Here is an 18576-nt window from a genome sequence, read left to right as displayed (position 1 = left end):
ATATTTTTGAGGAACCCATTCTGACGTCAGAAGCGAAAAGAGAGAAGTTTTCTCTGTTTGTGTATGAATAGAAAAGATATGGACTCACAAGTTTGGACAATGCAGCCTGGGGAAATAGACGGAAATGTAAATAGCATTAGCATATCCTTTGCTCTTTATTCCAACAAACTCCACCAGCAGATGAGTTTCCTGGTCTACAAACAGCTTGAAAAGGAAGAAAAAAAAAACTCAAAAAGCATTTAGCACACAGTCCAAATAGAAAAAAACCACAAGCCTTTAAATAGATGGCTGAAAAAGAGAAGTGTGAAGTGGACAGAGACACACAGAGAGAGACAGAGGGAGCAGAAGTTTACATCAGTCTCTAAGACAAAACAGTGGCAGCCAGCGCTGCCGTGGGACCGCAGTCAGCGCTCCAACCTCGCTAACCTGGGATTTACTCACAGCAACGATTACACAAAGCAGGGCGGACAAAGACGCGACAGGGGGAGAAGAAACCGAGGGTTAAAGATAAAGGAAGAGGCCGATCATTCGTAGGAAAAACGGTAAGGAGAGGGAGCGATGTGAGAAGCTGCTGGTTAGTTTCTTTATGTCCTGTTCTCTAAGGCCTGGCAGGGCTGTTTGTGTTCACATCTGTTCTGCTATAAATACAAAGACTGATCGCTGCTCAGGTAGCAAAGACTGGTGCATCCGATCGCTGTTGCAAGCAACTGGCCCAGTGCGTGAGCAAACTGGATGCTTTCTTCCCCCCACATCTTCTGCTGTGACGAGCAGACGATATCACCAGGCCAACAGTATCCTGGCAACCGTCAGCCGAGCTCTGCTCTCCGATGGACCACATGCTGCTCCAGACTCGGCATACGTGTGTTAATGTGTGTGTGTGTGAGGCCGGTGTGCTGCTACCTTGAACACACACACACCTATTCTCATGTCAGAAAATCTTTCGCTGCTTTATGCGAGGCTCTGATCTGAATCTCAGCTCCACTTCTCCTTTGCAATCACCTTGTCAGGCCGAGGATGTGAATCTGAAATTCATTTATTCATAGCTTCCTGCTATCTTGGAGCAGGTGGTCTAAAAGTCAGGAGGAGACAGGGTGTGTTTTACAGGTTTGGGCTGATGCTCAGGGGTTGCAGCAGTGACTCAGCTCTCTTTCTCTGCTTCCCAATGCATTTTGTAGGCAGAGTAAACATGTAATACAGTAGATACAGTCCTCATCTGAAAGAGAAGACGCCACTTTGGAGAATGTCAGCAAGCTGTCTCAGCGACTAGACAGTGTAACTCCATCCCCTGTCCACCTGTACCTCAGTGCTGCATTGCAACACCCGTTCTTGCTGAGTAACAGCAAAAAGCTTTTTTTTTTTTTTTTTTCCGGGATGGTGGCATCTCATGAACATGCTAATGCTGGCCATAAATCAGTCTAGCAGGGGGGAAACTGATAGACCTCTGCTTTGTGCTAACATAGCACATCAACACACAGTGTGCTGCAGAGGAAGTGAAACTTGGCAGTTTACCTTCTGCCGCTGAAATCCTCTATGATCGAGGGGAGACTTTCATACTCCTTCAGCTGAGAGTCATTTTTGAATGTTGGACTCTGCACAGCTTTTGTGTTTATTGGGTGTTTTTTATGCGACATGCACACAAGTCCACCGGTGGCGTCTCAGTACAATTTCCCCTTTAATTAGCTTCGAGGTTGTTAAAATCATGTTATTTCACAGTCACATCTATATTCTGCATCTGTTTGCTCCAACTGTCTATTGAAGCTGTGGGATGTTTACAATGCGTGAAATATTCCAACTCTGGACAGCATTCATTCAAATAGAAATCTTATGGGTGACCTAAACACAATTCCAGTCCTGTTTTGAGCATAGATGCTAGCATGAATAGAGCAAATACCAACAATTTGTTTTGTCTCATGTTACATCATATTCAGGTCTATTTTTTAATATGCTTGTGACTAAGCAATCAGAGAACAGTAAAAAGAAATGCTTAATAATTGGCAAATTATCTAATGATAATGAAAATGTATTTAGTAGCCTTTTAAAGGTGCAGTGGGCAGTTCTGCAGAAAGATAGTCGTTTGTTGAGTTTCATTTGCAGGTCGTCAAATAGTGATGTTTTGAGTCCGCTTGTCAGGTCGACAAAGCATCGGCATTTGGCGATTTGGGAATAAACATCAACAACCAACTGGCCCTGACTGGCTGTTTTCACTCAGGCACCATAGATTCTTGCAAATGCTATTAGGAGCACTAGGAGGAGCCAGAGGAACCTGATCTCTCCACAAATGATCTGTCTCATACACTGCTGTCAGGATACAGTGACAGTGTCAGCAAAAATGGCAAAAAGATAGTTTCATAAAAATGCCTACTGAGCCTTTAATGATGCGCTCACCTCAAAACCATGACACATGGCTCTCCCCTACATGATAGAACGTAAGCCGTTCTGGCCTTGGCAGCACTTAGTCTCTGATCAAAGAGGTCAAAACCAGTGATGAACGTCGTCTTAAATTCTAAAACACCTGACATATGTTGTTTGGTCTGGTCCTCTATACAAACGTGCAAGCATGCTGATCCTGCATGTCTGACCCACAGTATAATCTGATAAAACTTGCATCATTGGTTTCATAGAGTGCTGGCACCTGGCCTTTGGGTATGAAGTATAAAGAGCTTGTCATAAAGTATCCATAGACTGCTGTACATGAAGGGCATTAGGAGAAAGCAGCTTGTCCATAGCAGGCTTTTATTAGGTTACTGTAGTAATGTAAATGGATTAAAACCACTGCTCAGCTCTTGTGACTCCCAATGAGTGAGCTAAATGATTCACGACTGAATTTAGGCCCTTCTCTAATTGAATACAGCGTACACTGTGTATGGGATGCAAACACAGTGTGTCGTTCATGTCTGGAATGTTTGACTTCGCCCAGGACGTACTGCTGAGGCAGAAGGATGGAGGAGGAAAGGAAGAAGGGATACTTAGAAAAGTGCAGATGGGTAAAAAAAATAAATAAAACACTCACAACCTGCTGTGTCCTCCATGTGCATGGTGTGTATTTTCATGCGCGTTGCCAGGTTCTGCGTACTGTATGCATTTTGTTGTTTCCTCCCGTCCAGGTCGCCAGCCATGGGGAACCTCATTAAGGTCCTTGGCAAGGATTTAGAGAACTGTCCACATTTTTTCCTGGACTTTGAAAGTAAGTGAGCACCGGGGTGTGTGCACGTGTCTGTGTGCTTGAAGTGTGAGAGCACATGTGTGCAGCAGAGGTGTTGAGTGGGAGGTCGCTGGGCGGGGTCAGGGGAGGTATATTTGGATGCGAGCTGCTGAGCTGTTGATGGTGTGATGGAGTGGTGTTGTGGGTGTGGTTTGTCATTATCAGATGCTCTCTAGTCCCACTCTCAGGGCTTTCTGATGCTCCTCTGTGCAACGATGGTATAAATATATGCTGCGTAGGAATATATAAAACGGTGCATAGGTAATTACGGTCAAGCAAACAAGCTTTCAGAGAAGAGTTCATTTAAAAAACACTTTCCTCAAACAAATTCCCAAGAGGAAGGTGACTGATTCACATACATACTGTATATTCTAGCTTTTATACAGCATATCCAGCTTTGACTCTATGCTACATGCAACTGTGCACATTTATAGAAAGATTCTCATTAGCGTTATTCAATGAACTACACAGAAATAAATAATCCATGAATAAAATTTAAGTAAAACCCACAATAAAGCTTACAGGAGTGCTCCATTTGATCACGACATTCTCCACTTTCATGTCATGAGAACCCACCTGCTTTGCGCTTCTGCTGCTCCAGTTTTCAGCTACACCTCACAGGGTTAACATTGTCCTGTGAATAGGGGCACTTCTGTGGAGTTTATCATAGGTTTTCCATTTTAGGTGTTTGTTTTGTTGCTTAGATTTTGGATTTTTTTATTGTCAATCGAATTTTTCTGAATTTGATTCTCTGAGCATTTTGTCCAGTTCCCACTGGAACAAATATAATCCCATATAAATTGAAATTTTGGCAGAAATTAGGAATCATAGTAGTTTTTTTTACACATTCTCTGTAACATGACAATTTGCCATCCTCTGTGACATCAAATGACTTATTTTTATTCAAAGTAAGCAATAAACAATACCATAGGAGTGGGATTAAAGAAGCTCTGTGTCTGTGTTGCCATGCTTCACCCAGGGCACACCTCCATCACGCCATTCCAACAGCCCCCTCTCATCCAGTCCCCCACCCTGACACATCACCTCTCACGCACCACACACACATACAACTCACACACAAACACACGCACAACCCCCGACACCCATCCCCTCATCACCCACAGACTTCTCCCCTCTCTCTGTTCCAGGGGGCTCATGGGAAACCTCCTGAAAGTGCTGGCTTGCGCCGAACTTGAGCATGGCCCAATAGTTTTCCTTGACTTTGAACGTGAGACCATCCGCTTCTTATTTTTTTAAGTTATACCTTTCTCTTTGTTGCCTTTGCTTTGTTTTCCTCATTCCACTGATCTTAGCTGACCATGGTGTCATCTTTACATCCTTATTTACCCCTTTCCCCCTCCTCAGCTCTCCTCCCCCTCCCCCTCACCCTCTTCTTTATCTTTTGATTTCAGCTCCAGGGACCGGCATTTCGAAGTCATTGGGCTTCTTTCTAAAGGGTTTTATTCACACGCGCCACATCTTATTAGATGCAGACAGATGCACAATGGCATGGTGACGCTGTAGCAAAATGACAACAATATTGCTTTGATCTCAGCTCCTGAGCTACAATAACAGAGGAGAAATAAAGTGAATGCCGGTCCTGTGTGGGTTTCTGTTGCTTGGGGATGAAGATGGCTAACAAAAAGTCTATCGTCATCCCTCCGTCGTCACCTCCTCATCTCCTCACCCCCTATTGTCTGACCTATTGTATGTCTGACCTATCTGTGTGTGTGTGTGAGTGCGTGCTTGTGCGCATTACTCTAAATGATGTGTGCGTAAGAGAATGCCTCTGATAAACAAAAAGGTGAAAGACAGTCAGACTGAGAAGGAGGCTGGTGAATAAACCACCTCTATCCCGCTCTTTTCTTATTTCCCCGTCAGTGAATGCTAAACTTTTAAAATGTGCCAAAATGTCCATCTTAACAAGTCATTTCATTCTCAAACTCAGTGTTAAAATCTGTAGTTTTGGCAACAAATAAGACATTTTTGCCAGATGTGTTAATGAGAGTCTACAGACATGTTAGCAGCTCTTGTGGAGCAGAATGCTAACATCAGCAAGCTAACATGTGCACAATAGCCATGTTTCTGTTACAACAGGTTGATGGAAAAATTGGTCATGTACAGCACGTAGCATGCAGCATACAAACTAAAGCAAAACCTGCAGTGTAAAAAAAATACTTGGATGTTGTACTTATCTTCGCAAAGTTTTCCATTACATTTTACTTCACTGTTACATTTGCAGCAAAGCAATGTAACAAAACGCTGGTGAGTCTGGTTCCCTCCAATCATCAGGGGGGATGCTGCACAGTAGTGGTGGTTTGCCAGTAGCCATGCAATTTTTTACTTCTGCTTTCCAACACTGGAAACTGGCTAAGTCTGGTCTAGCAGACTGCATAGCAAATTAATGTAACGTTTCGTATTGCACAGGGATGGAGAGGGCGACTGCACCCACATCGGAGACAGGAAGTGTAAAATTTTCAAGCCTTATGACATATCTTGAAGTTGGTAATGTTGTTCCAGAGCATCTTTGGCTATTTCCACAAAAAACCCTGTTAATTACAGCAATAAGTAATGTCACCAGTACCAATTACATGGAAACACGGCTAGTGACAAAGCTAACATTCTGATGTTTAGCAGCAAATACTTATTATGTTCAGAATTTTATGCTTGCAAATAAGTAAGAATTAAGATTTTAAGACAATTGTGACGATTTTGAGGCTACATGCTAAGATGGACATATTTTGCAGTGTATCCCAACATAATCTGCCCCTCCCCAACCGCTTTCCCCCCCGTTAACAACTGACTTCCTCCTCTTTTACTGACTGTATGTTACAGTGGGAGTGGGAGAGCTCACTGCTGGCAGGAGATGTCAGCTGTCAAACAGGCTGAATTTACCCTTCATTTATTACGCCTGTGATTCATTGTACTTCAAATGCAAAAGGAATGAGTCAGACACAGGCATGGTAGCTTAAGACACGTCCCCACCCCACTCCTGCCACACAGACACACACACACGTACACACACAACCATCTGTGAGCTCTCCTTCTTAACCCAGAGACACAGTCGCCTCTGTCACACAGCTCGAAGTTTGGTCAAAACTCCATACTGAGCTCTCATGAACCTATTCATGGCCATTGGTAATCATTATACCGTGTTAAAACCTTTTTTCGTTCATCTCACGCATGAAAACATGATGCTTGAAATTATCTGTTGGTTGCCAGGTCCAACATTACAAGGAAATCTTCATCCTCACACATTAAACTAAAGTAACACAGATTCCTTCAAGGAATAGTTTGACAATTTTGGATGTGTGTTTATTTCCTGTCTATTATTTTACCTTTTTAAATCTCACTTTTGAGGCTATAGACAGGACTAAATTAGCTTAGCTTAGCATAGCATAAAGACTGGAAAAGGGTAAACTGGCTCTGGTCAAAGATAACAAAATTCACTGACCAGCTCCTGTAATTCTCACTCTACATTTTCTATTTCCTTTGTTCAATCTGTGCAAAACCAACGTGTGAAAAGAAGCCCCATTAAAACCTTTCAGGCATTGTATGTGAAGAAAAAAATCTTTGTAGCTGCTTCCCTGCCCCCACTCCCAGGCTTTACACTAAGCTAACGGTGTCTTGGCTCCAGGTTCATATTCGTGGTATTGATTGTCTCATCTAGCTTGGCAAGGAAGTGAACTGTTCCTTTAAAGCGATGAGTACAAGCTATACTCACTTTAATTATTACTGTACCTAGTAAACAAAATGTGTTGTTTACCAGAGAGTTGCAGGAGCACATTAGTGAGAAGCTATCACTAAAATAACCTTTCTTGCTGTGCTTATTATGGCAGCCAGTGTGCGAGTAGGATCGCAAATACTCCATGATTACTATTTCTCTGCAGGGAGGCGATGCCTCAGGGTGCAAAAGTAATCAGCAGTGCTACTGCGTGCAGAGAGCTTCCTGGGCACACTCCCACTCTAACGTTATACCTGAGTCACACTTCGAGATGGATAGCTTGAAGAAAAGAAAACCAAACACAACAGTGACTCAAGAGGACGCATCCTAAATTGTGTCGCTCAAACGCTTAATCCCTCCTGTATGCACGCAGCATGCCACATGGACAAACAAAGCAGAACTGTGACTGGGAGGTGCCCTGCGGCAAAAACACAGAGTTTACAGTACGTCTGGTGCTCAGTGTGCGTGTGTGAAACAGTAAGAGAAAGAGTGAGCGTGCCCAGAGGTTGTCCTCCCCGCCGCTTGTTTGTTCATTTCTCACAATTAAACCTCAAGGGCAAAAAAATATGCCTGTACCCATTCATAGACGTGGAGGAGAAAATAGAAAGTGAGAAAAAGATGGATAAGACTATTCCATCAAACTGATGGCGCAATTACACCAATTCACGCCTGTATAAATCCCCACCGAATGGACAGTTGAGGCGATTACAGCTCAGGAGTCAGACATGTTGTCCAAGTGACGCAATCCAGGCAAATGTTTAACTGTAACGTCCTCCTCATCCAAATAGTTCCCTGAAGTGAAACTGACTTGTCGTCCTCTGGTCCTCATTGGTTGACCACACACTGTAATCAAACCTCATTGTGTGACAGAGCGTGGCTTGCAGATCTCTTTTCCACGGTGGGTAAAGTGGATCATCCATCCAGATTTTGACCTTAGCTGTGTGCGGCTACAATGTTCACTAACACAATGAAATGCAGTAATTCTCACTTGTAGGGATATTTTGCTTTTATTGTAGCCACATAGCGAGTTTTCTCAAAATTTTATTAGGCCTTTTAGGATATCACCTTTTCAGCTTCATCAACAACCTCCTCCTCTCCTTAAATCTCTTTTTTCCTCTCCCCTTTCCTCTTTTCTGCCACCTCCCATCAATATTTTCATCCCTATCTGGACCTTACATCACACTTTCACTTCCTGTGCTCTCTCTTCCTCTTTTCCCTCCTTCCCTCTTTACATTCCTTCCTTCCTCCCCTCCCAGATGCCCAGCCCACGGAGGCAGAGACAGCCGTGTGGAACCAGGTCAGCGCTGTGCTGGAGGAGGCTCATGGGATCCTAGCCGAGCTGCAGTCCTATAATGGCGCGGGCCAGGAGATACGAGAAGTGAGCAGTCAATAAGAGCTGAGCATTAATGAGCAGCCGAGCCACAGCGCAGTGTGGGGGGAAAAAAAAAAAATAACGCTCATGTGTGATTCACATGGCCTGCCAGGGTGAATTTCTGACATGTAGTGTACCATGCAGTAAATATGGGCAAAAACAGAAATGTGTGAAAGTCTTTTTCAAACAAACATTTCATGCAATATGTTGTTTTTGGTGGCAATGCTGCGGTGGAGGCATAAATATCATCAGCTGGTCTGCTGATGAACACCAGCTTTGGTGTGTTCAGGTTCAGCTTTCGCTCAGCGACACATTACTGCAAACCAGCCTGAGCGACTGCTGCTGATTGTTCAGCTGCCGGCATTTCTCTACTTGTTAACAAATAGTGCTGAATCGTTTCCTCTCCTTGTTTCCTAACCTCGAGGACTTGGAAGCATTTCTTAAGAGCAGTCACATAGACAGACTATTTTTATAAGCTATATTTCACCAAGCTCGATCACTTTTTTTTTCATTTTAACATGCACCTCAGCGTTGAATCTTCACAGTTGTAGGGATGTGAGGCCACTGCTGACATTTAGGAATATTTCATATAATATGTTTAATTAATCTCACCAGGGAGAAAAATTCTGCATATTGCAGTAGCATATTTGCATCCGTCTTTTGAAAGGGATGTCATTGACAGAGCATGAAGGGAAATGTCTGGCAATATTCTGTATTTTTCATGTCAGTAATCCCATGAACATACCAAAATCAACAATGAATTGATCGCTCTAACAAGTATTATCTGCAGTAACTCTTTCCTTTGTGCCTCTGTTGTTCAGAAAAACCCGTAAAAACATTCAAATGTGTCACAGCATTGCACTGGGTAACATGCTCCTTCGTTATGATTAACACTGAGTACTGTAGTTTATCTTCAGTAAATCCTGCACACACACACTCTTCAGCTGCTGTAAATACTCATTAGCAAATGTGTCGTAATTCATGACTGGAAATAGTCCCTGACAAATCCATCTCTGTTTGAGTAACATTTGCTAAAACCGCAGTGCCCAGCTGTTTTAGTGGGCTTAGTTTTTAAAAACGATGCATTCACAGCTCATCATCTTCAATGGGAACAGATGGTTTGGGGCTGAGTGCTGCAGACGTGGTAGAAAGTTGTGAAGTACTGAGAGATGAACTGATGCAGTATTGATCATTAGGAAATATAGAGTAACAGCAGATTTATCATTTAAGGAATTATGTTCCTACTTTGTTGTGCATTCCTACTGCATAGTTTGGTTAACTATGTTCGAACAGTCTTTGATACCTCCATTTTTGTGGCGTAGTATAAGAGTTGAAAGTGAAAATCTTACTAAAGTGAAACATTGCTTTAAGGAAGAGAGGACAGAGGAGATGAGGAAGGTTTTTAAAGCCTTTTTGGAAAGTAACATCTGCGCTTCTGCCTGTGTTCCTTGCCCACAGGCCATCCAGAACCCAGGCGACCTCGCTCTGCAAGAGAAGGCCTGGAACGCAGTCTGCCCCCTGGTGGCCAAACTGAAGCGGTTCTACGAGTTCTCCCTCCGACTGGGTGAGCATGGCTATTACATACAGTCTACAGAACAATTTCAAGTGATGTAACACACTCTCTGGTGGCCATATTGGAGGTCCAGTAGGAGCTGGAATTAAAGCTTCACGCAGATATAATTAAATACAAGCAGATAAGAATTTTGGAACCGTTTTTTCTGTCAGTCAGTTATCAAAGGAGCGAGGCCTTGACTATGGTTACCGCAAAGTACCTCACATGACCCGGGTAGATGAAAGTGTTGTATAGGTATAGAGTCAGAGGAAGGAAGCTAGATGAGGTGAAGAGCGTGCACACAAACAGAAGCCTCACCCATGTTCATGCCTCTTTGCTCAGGATAAAATGAACCTTTGTTGCATTCTGATAAAGCTGTAATAGCTTCAGCTTGTCTTTGCATTGCACAGAGGCGCAGAGGATTTCTGACATGTTCAGCACTGGCCTCACAGATGAATACTGCACGGCGACAGTAGCTGTTGTTTTTGTTGTCTTTCTGACAGCTATTCTACAACCACAGGATGTGACATATATGTGACAGACAGCTACTGTTAATACATCAAAGCCCTGACAAATACAGTATCTAACCTCAGTGGAGTGAACACAATGTACATGTTGCAGTGAACCTCAAATAAGAGGCAGATTCATTTAAAGGCGCTGAGCACGGGGACTCTTATCTTTACTCGCCATGGGGAGAAGCTCATCTTGTGCTGTCAGTGTTGCTTGCTCCACTCCATGTTGCCATGTAGAGCCATTGAGATTTCACATGCAGTTTCAGCCCGGCAGCATTCCTCAATGCACACACACACCCACACTCGCACACACACTATGATGTCCTCTCAGCCATCTCTGCAGCATCCTGACCTAGCAGCCAGGCAGCCGTTGCTACGGAAACAGTGGTACATGGTCGTCCAACACGGAGGGAGAGACGGGCAGAGTAGAGAGAGAGAAGTATGAGCAGAGGAATAGAGTTTGGCTGCCGCCTCTGCTCTCCCTTCCAATAATACTTCGATCTCATGGACATTGTGTTCTCAGCTTACCATAGAAAGAGGGCTAACTAATAATTCATGATAATGTATCAGCGCTAATGTATCCACGAGATACAGTACAAATGATATCTTGTAGACAACGTCTTCCCATCCTCCTAATGGAGAGACAGGGATCAAATCTTTATGATTAGGAGAAAACAAAGTAGAAGTACCGTCTGGTTTGTGCACCGAGCGCCACCTTTTTTGATTTATGTGTTTGATCAATTTGGACAACAAGAGGTCAAGAGGTTGCATGTACAGTAAACAGCTGTGCAGCAGTGTTTCTCCATCCAGTCTATCAGTATACCCTCAGGAATCAGAGCTCAGGAGGGGCACCATGCTCTCTGTGCTAACAGCAAGAGGGAGAGTGGGGTTTCTGCTCAGGCCCTTTAGATGAAACACTTCAGTGCTGTATTTATAGAAGGCCTTCATACATATTTAATGTAGAGGAAGGGATGGGGCCTCTGGAGATTTGGCTTCTGAGGCATTAGCACCACATACAGCCTCTAAGGTCCAGCTTTGGTGTCTGATTTGTTCGCGGCAGCAAAGTAATGCAAAGGCTTGGGTTCAATAGCATATGTGACACAGTGGATATGTCTGATACAGTGTCCACAAGGATGTTCAGGCCACAGTCTGATCTCTATGGGCTACCACTGACAGCACTGTATATGTTCATTCAGTCTGGTCAATAAAACCATGTTTATCACTTTGCCAGTCAGTGAATTCTGCACCATCCACTTATGTTCTCACAAGTTGAACATTTTAGGACTGAAAGTCTACAGCCATGCTAGCAGCTCCATGACTTGAGCACAGCATTGCTTTCATTTAATTGCCAGTGTCACCATGCTAACATGCTTATAAGGACAAGTCTAGCATGCTTTTCACCATCTCACTTTAGTGCATTAACACTTGTTAATTAGTTGGAGCTATGTTAGCTGCGATGAGTACAACAAACCCAATGCATGGAATAAAAAATACATCTCTGGCTCTGCCCCATTGATTTTGATCTTTTTTAAAAAACTGTCCATGATGAGTTCAACAGAGTGAAGAAGAAAAAGACTTGAACAGAGATGTTGTTTTAAAGCCTGAGATCTTTAATTGTAAATTTCTGCTCACATTAAATGTTACATCTAGCTAGAAAGGCCCTGTTTGAGGACCTGAACCCTGCTCTCAGAGGGGATCCAAAGGTCTGTTAGACTGCCTGAGGCCAGATCCCACTGTACTTTGAAAGTGCTGGGTTCATTTCTAAAAGCCCAACAGGTAACCATTGATATCCAGCAAGGAGGTAAAAGAACTGGAGTGAAGTGATTTCAGCCAGTTTGAATCCTGCCGCTGCTGCAGTTTGTTGTTTAAATCTGGTGACATGAAGGAGACTTCAGATCCGGGCCAGATTCCAGAGATGTACAGCGGTCTGAACACGAGGAGATACAAGTCTGCAGCAGCAGTATGACGTGCAGATTCCAGCTTGTACAGATACATTTCTGACATGTAAGTGTGTTTGCAGAGAACGCCTTGCGCAGCCTGCTGGAGGCGCTGACCAGCCCGCCGTACGCTCCCATGCAGCACCTGGAGAGAGAGCAGGCCCTGGCCAAACAGTTTGCTGAGATCCTTCATTTTACACTCAGCTTTGACGAGCTAAAGGTGAAGGCAGTCATTCTTGGTCTAATTACAGCCCTCAGAAACTGACCTTTGCTGTCCTGAAAAATCAATATCTTCCTCTAAATGCCTTTTGCCTTTTTTTTCTCTCATCATGCAGATGACAAATCCAGCCATTCAGAATGACTTCAGCTACTATAGAAGGACCATCAGCAGGAACAGGCTGAACAACCAGCAGGTGAGACCTTGGAGACTCGATCTGGCTCAGGCTGTTAGTGTTGCATACATGAGCAAATGTTCATCTTAAGCTGCGCGGCTTCACTTTCTCTCTTTAATCATTAACGACTGAGCTGGAGATTAGAGTTACACAAATTAGAGCCAGGATTGGCCTCATCTTTACTGGATGACATGATTGTTGGACTGGGTGCAGCTGATGATTAATGCGTTTTAAAGATATCCGTTCTGCATTGGCCCACAGCTGGAAGCGGAGAACGAAGTTAACAATGAGATGGCCAATCGGATGTCCCTGTTCTACGCTGAAGCAACACCAATGCTGAAGACTCTGAGTAATGCCACCACCAAGTTTGTTTCAGAGGTAGATTTCCAATTCTTCCCAAGTCAGATCCATATGTTTGTCTGCTTCCTGAGTCCAGATTTACCTCTCATAGTTTTGATTATTGTCCTGGAAAGCAAGCATCAAGGAACGGTCACATGAAACTGATTTAGAGGGCATCTGAAAATAAATCCAGGGAGTGTCAACGGTCCCTCTTTGATGGTGGCCTGGAGAGTCAGGGGTCAAAAATGTATTGAGATCATTTACTGTACAATGGTCCATTAGTAGTAAAAGTCTTCCAGTGAAAGTGCTACATCAGTAAAAGTATGGAAGTACTATCAGCAAAATGTACTCAGTGCAGACAGAATTATATCCACAATTATATGTTTGGATTATTATTACTGATGCATTCATGTGTTATGTATTATATTGTTGTAGTTGGGTAAGGTGGAGCTACTATTTTACACTGTTGGGTAGTTTAATCTATAACAATGTGTTGTAATTGAAAGGAATCTGTTCAATCTGTTCAGTCATGAGTCAATTTAGAATTTAAAAGCACACGAGTTCCTCCTTTAGACCACTTCTGAAATCAGTGCAACAACGCTAAGACACACTATGACTCCAGAGTCCAGTCAGTGAAAATACTGTAACATGAGAAAAAGGAATGCAATCTAAATCATTTACAACCAAATCACCATGTGGCTATTCAAGATTAGTGTTTTTACCCTATAAAAAAGGTATGTCTTTATAAATAACATTACATAAAAACAGTTTTCCTCAGCAGTGGTACTGATATAAGGTTTGTTTGTGAGCTGTGGAGTTCAGTCAGCGGATGTCCTTGGACTCTTTAGTCCTCACCTCAGAGGCCCTATTGCGTGAAAACCTCTCCTTACCTTTGCTGTCAAAACAGTATTTTAGTGTCGAAGAAGCAGTCTTTTCCCGGCTTTACACCTCAATACTTTCGAGACTCATGCAAAATTTAGAGGACATGCTGGTCATGATTGCCTCTCAGTGAAGTTGCTTTCCTGACCTCATGCTTTCAACTTTGCGGTTGGAGCTCTGTCTCCACCCTGTGGTGGAGCATTTTGTTCAATCAGTTCAATGGTGCATCTGGTCGTGAGGGAAAGGACAAACATTCTTATTGTTTATCTACTTTCCAAACACTCACATGTTGTCAGTCTGTGTGCTAATTTCTCTTTTTTCCGTCCTCCAGAATAAGACCTTGCCCATCGAGGACACCACGGACTGCCTGAGCACCATGGCCTGTGTGTGCCGTGTCATGCTGGAGACTCCGTGAGTGCTTTCCACTTTCCCTTCGTCTTATCATCCCTTCCCCAATCTTCTCTCCTTGTCCCTCTCTCCGAAGGTCATGAGCTTAGATTTTAATTAACAAGCCCTTTCAAAATGAATAGAAAAGAGGCCGTCTCATGTTCGAGCCTCTAATTCAATAGACTGAATAACACTCATTCAAAGAGTAAATCATTCATAGAGTCCTTCATGCTGAATTTCAACTGGTTAATCATTTTTATTAGATGTCTTTATGTGAATGAAAAGTCATCAGTAACTTGTCAAGGCAATCACAAAGCGCTTCAACTAACAGCAGCAATGTGCCATGACTCCGAGTCCCTTCCTGTCCTCTGGTCATTATTTCACAATTTTTCTCCTTGTTTAACTCCTTTCCTCCGTAACTGCCTCTGTCGCAGGGAGTACCGCTGTCGGTTCACCAACACAGACACCATGCTGTTCTGCATGAGGGTGATGGTGGGAGTCATCATTCTTTATGACCACGTTCACCCTGTCGGGGCTTTTGCCAAGACCTCCAAAATCGATGTGAGTACAAACAGCCCGATACGTCCTCGTACTTAAACGAGTGAACTGCCAATGACTCCTAAAACGACATCCTGTTTATGATCATTGGAGAGTACCAGCGACAGGCGTAGCAGACCTTCATCCATCTAGTTGGTCAGGTTTAATAAAAGATCATGTCCCAAATTAAAAATAATACTGTTAGATATGTTATGCTACCCGAGTAGTTGAGTTTTGGCTTCACACAGGATGTGAAAAGTGGCCTCCTGGGTGAAAGCCCAGTGTTTGTTTGACCCGTCCACCATACCTCCTTCATGTGTAGACTTTCTTGCCCTTTATATTACATCACCTGAGCTCCTGCTTTGCTCCGTCATACTTTCCACAGATTTCAGATTTCTCGATCATTAAAAAGTTTTATATTGGCAAGCCATCCACCTCTAATGCAAAGGAAGCTTGTCAAAATCAGAGACCAATACATTGTTTTTTAAGAATAAAGCTTAAATGAGTTCTAAGCTGACTTTTAGACTAGCTTGCACACAAGTATGCATGATGTGCTTTCATCAATATTTAATTTTTTACTGATGATACATCATCACAGCCTGGTGTGCGGTGTTTCTTCTTTACAGTCAATTTAACCAGCAGTAAAATGTGCCCAGTTCTGCCTTTAGAGGCTGCTAACCCACCAAAAGTATTGTGCGCTTGTCTACCCTTGGTGAGATTAAGATTTGATGGGGAAAAAGGTGAATTCTTCAAATCTTTATCACACAATATTTTGTTCAGATAAACTCAAAGATAACATTCAGTATTAATAGCAGCATGAAAGACTGGTAACAAATCTAAGATCAACACACTCACTAAAGGCCTTCGAGTTAAAGGGGTCCTGGCGTAAATGTGAGGCATCACAAGATGAATTAAGAAAGAAAGAGAAAACATTACTGTTACACAAAATTAAATTTGAGCTTTTTCTTGTGAAATACTGAATCTGTTTACTGTTACAAGCAACAAAAATCACTCTTTGATTCATGTCCAGTAACAAGCCAGGAAGGTTAGGAACCACAGGTCTAACCTTAGAGACACATGTATTATACATGTTTTACATTACGCTGGTAGATGCGGTCACTCACTGTCATTAATAATGTGCTTTTGAGTCAGTGTGTGGCTGCAGCAGCAGCAGCAGCAGCAGCAGCAGCTGAGGTAAATCTGAGGCTGCTGACCTTTCTCTAACGCCCTGTGTTGTCTTTGTGTCGGGCAGATGAAGGGCTGCATCAAGGTGCTGAAAGAGCAGCCGTCCAACAGTGTGGAGGGACTTCTGAACGCACTGAGGTGTGTATGAACGTGTGCGTGTGTGTGTGTGTGTGTTTCAGCAGCAGAGAAAGAGAGAAGCAGAGGCCCGATGCATCAGGATTTCACCATACCTGTCTTCTTCTTCAGGTATACAACACGGCATCTAAATGATGACAGCACCTCCAAACAAATCAGGGCCCTCCTGCAATGAGAAAGAGGAGGAGAGAGGGGAGGAAAGAAGGAGTGCACTTGAAGGAGGAGGAAAAAGAAGAGGAGGAGGAAACAAGCACCAGTGGCTGATAAACCTGTTTGTTTACAACGAACAAAGAAAAATCATCTCCAGGTTAAGAAAAAACCTGTTGATAATAAGAAGAGGAAAATAATTATATATATTGTCAGCTGTCCATCATTCTGTCTCTCATTTTGTAAAGTAAGAAAAGAGAAAAAAAAAAGCCAGAAAAGAAAATATAGATATATATTAAAACAAGTGAAACACAAGCAGCAGATGAAAAATAAGTAGGATTAAAGAGGAAGCTATATTGCAAAATTTAAGGTCAGAACCGAAGCAAACTGAAAATGTACAAACGAAAAAGGGTTCATGTTCCAGCAGTAGTCTGACAAGTATTTTTGCACACACTTTGAAAACACCATCTCCTATCCCCTGAAATCTGATCCCAAACTGATCCCAGAGACTTTCCCCGCGCCCCCTTCACACGCTCCGTTTAAACCGGAGGGGTTATACACTCTTGAGGTTTGCAGATGTAGTGGCACGGCCGTCTCCTTCAGCTGCACCGATCTCCACCTGCAGGTGACTCACGAAGCAATGTGATGGATACTCTCCGGAGATTTGCTTCTGCCTGTCATGTAGCAGCTGAAGGAAAGGAGGCAAGGACGTGAATAGTCTTTTTAGGACGCCTCCATTTTCGCCCTGATTTCTTCCTCATTGCTCTCCACCCCTATTCCCACCAGTACATCCATCCATCATTCATCCATCCATGGGATATGTGTTTTCTCCTTGGCACAAAGACGTTCCATCCATGTTATGTGCCCTTACGCTGTACATGTCCCAGCACAAACCAGTTTGTGAGTTGTCTGGCTTTACTTGAACAACGTCCATCACTCTCTCTTTCTCCATGGTGCTAATGTGGTTTAGATATCACAGTTTTAGCTTGTTAGAAATCATTTAAAAAAAGAGCTTCTTCATTGCTTTTTTTGCACTAATATGTTAAATCTCAAGTTCTGAGACCTGATTTCAGTGATTCTGTGATTTCACATTAGTGCACAAACAGGGATGAATGACATGTAAGATCCAAGAGAGGCATTCTAGGAAACCACAGCACACTTACTTCTTCACCCAGTGCCAAAGCTGATTGGTTTTTGCTTTTATTAGATCATCAAGGCAGGCTCGAGGAGGAGAGGGAGGTTTGAGGGGATGGATTCTTGTAGTCTTGCAAAACATCACTGATCATCATTTCAAGTACATGCGAGGATGAGACGCAACAGAAGTCGGTCAAATTTACACTCGTGCATTTTAAGGGAGAGCTCCGAGTGTTCCAGTGTAAATATGTGAGGCTTTTTCTCAGCAGGCATCTACAGTACATGCTCAGCTCGGTTCCTCGAGGAAAAACACATTGATATCTGCATACAGCTAGAGGTCTTTCTTTTAGTACCAGGTTGTCAAAGAACGAAGTCATTGAATAAGTGGGAAATAAAAACGAAAATAAAAAGATTCAAAAGGAGATTAAAAAGAAGTGCTGTACTTTGGATGTCTATAGCCCTTAGTCTAATTTAATTTGATCTTATAATATATTTTCTATACAGGGGTATGTGCACAAGCATATTCTGTATAAATATATAGATGGCATGTTGTAAAAGTTCTGACAGAAATGTGTAAATAAGGTGTTTTTATTCATTTTTAATTGTTCAGTGACGCTGAAATTGGGTATGTGTTGTCTCTCAGAATTACCATGCGTTTGGCTTGGACCATCGGACTTGCCGTAGTCATAGGTTTCAGAAATTCAGCTTCATTATGGCGAATGAACCAGAGGGAGGGGAGGGATGCTAAGGGGGGGATAGGGGCTGTCCATTTGCTTGTTATTTTGTACATTTTGTGCAACAATAAACTTGTCATTTATTACATTCAACCACTGATGTTCTGTGTCTGTAGAGCTCCATGACATTAGGTCAGTCACATGACCAGCGCTGCTGGGTGCTGCCGCTCAAATGGTGCAGTTTGGTTGAGCTGCCTTGCTGATGGGCATCGTCGCAATATGATACAACAATATTAAGTTAACTAAAACTTAAACTTGCAACATATACACACAATGCATGCAAATTTCAAAGCATACAGAGGTTCACAATTTATCAAGGATTTCTTAAAAAAAAAAAAAAAATCAGCTGCCCACATTAACATGGACATTTACTCATTGTAATCATTCCTCCTTCATAGAGGGATTCTT

General features: G+C 42.9%; 1 protein-coding gene across 3 annotated transcripts in view; it reads left to right on the top strand.

The window, feature by feature from the left end:
* Positions 1–16583, top strand: part of fam49al (family with sequence similarity 49 member A, like) — a 30822-nt gene extending 14239 nt beyond the window's left edge. The window contains exons 1-11 of one of the 3 annotated variants that reach the window (XM_070984283.1): positions 315–542; positions 4351–4430; positions 8183–8304; positions 9757–9862; positions 12383–12519; positions 12635–12712; positions 12953–13069; positions 14241–14320; positions 14731–14857; positions 16086–16156; positions 16265–16583. In XM_070984283.1, coding sequence (XP_070840384.1) covers positions 4358–4430; positions 8183–8304; positions 9757–9862; positions 12383–12519; positions 12635–12712; positions 12953–13069; positions 14241–14320; positions 14731–14857; positions 16086–16156; positions 16265–16328 — 975 coding nt within the window. In that variant the 5' untranslated portion in view covers positions 315–542; positions 4351–4357 and the 3' untranslated portion in view covers positions 16329–16583. Of the gene's footprint in view, positions 1–314; positions 543–3104; positions 3185–4148; positions 4431–8182; positions 8305–9756; positions 9863–12382; positions 12520–12634; positions 12713–12952; positions 13070–14240; positions 14321–14730; positions 14858–16085; positions 16157–16264 lie in introns of those variants that run through there. The other 2 variants (XM_070984284.1, XM_070984282.1) reach the window with 2 other exon arrangements.
* Positions 16584–18576: the final 1993 nt, after the last annotated feature.

Source organism: Chaetodon trifascialis, chromosome 17 (genome assembly GCF_039877785.1).
Source record: "Chaetodon trifascialis isolate fChaTrf1 chromosome 17, fChaTrf1.hap1, whole genome shotgun sequence".
NCBI classification, from domain to species: domain Eukaryota; kingdom Metazoa; phylum Chordata; class Actinopteri; order Chaetodontiformes; family Chaetodontidae; genus Chaetodon; species Chaetodon trifascialis.
The sequence above is the reverse complement of the archived record's forward strand: the minus strand, read 5'-3'. Positions and strand labels throughout refer to the sequence as shown.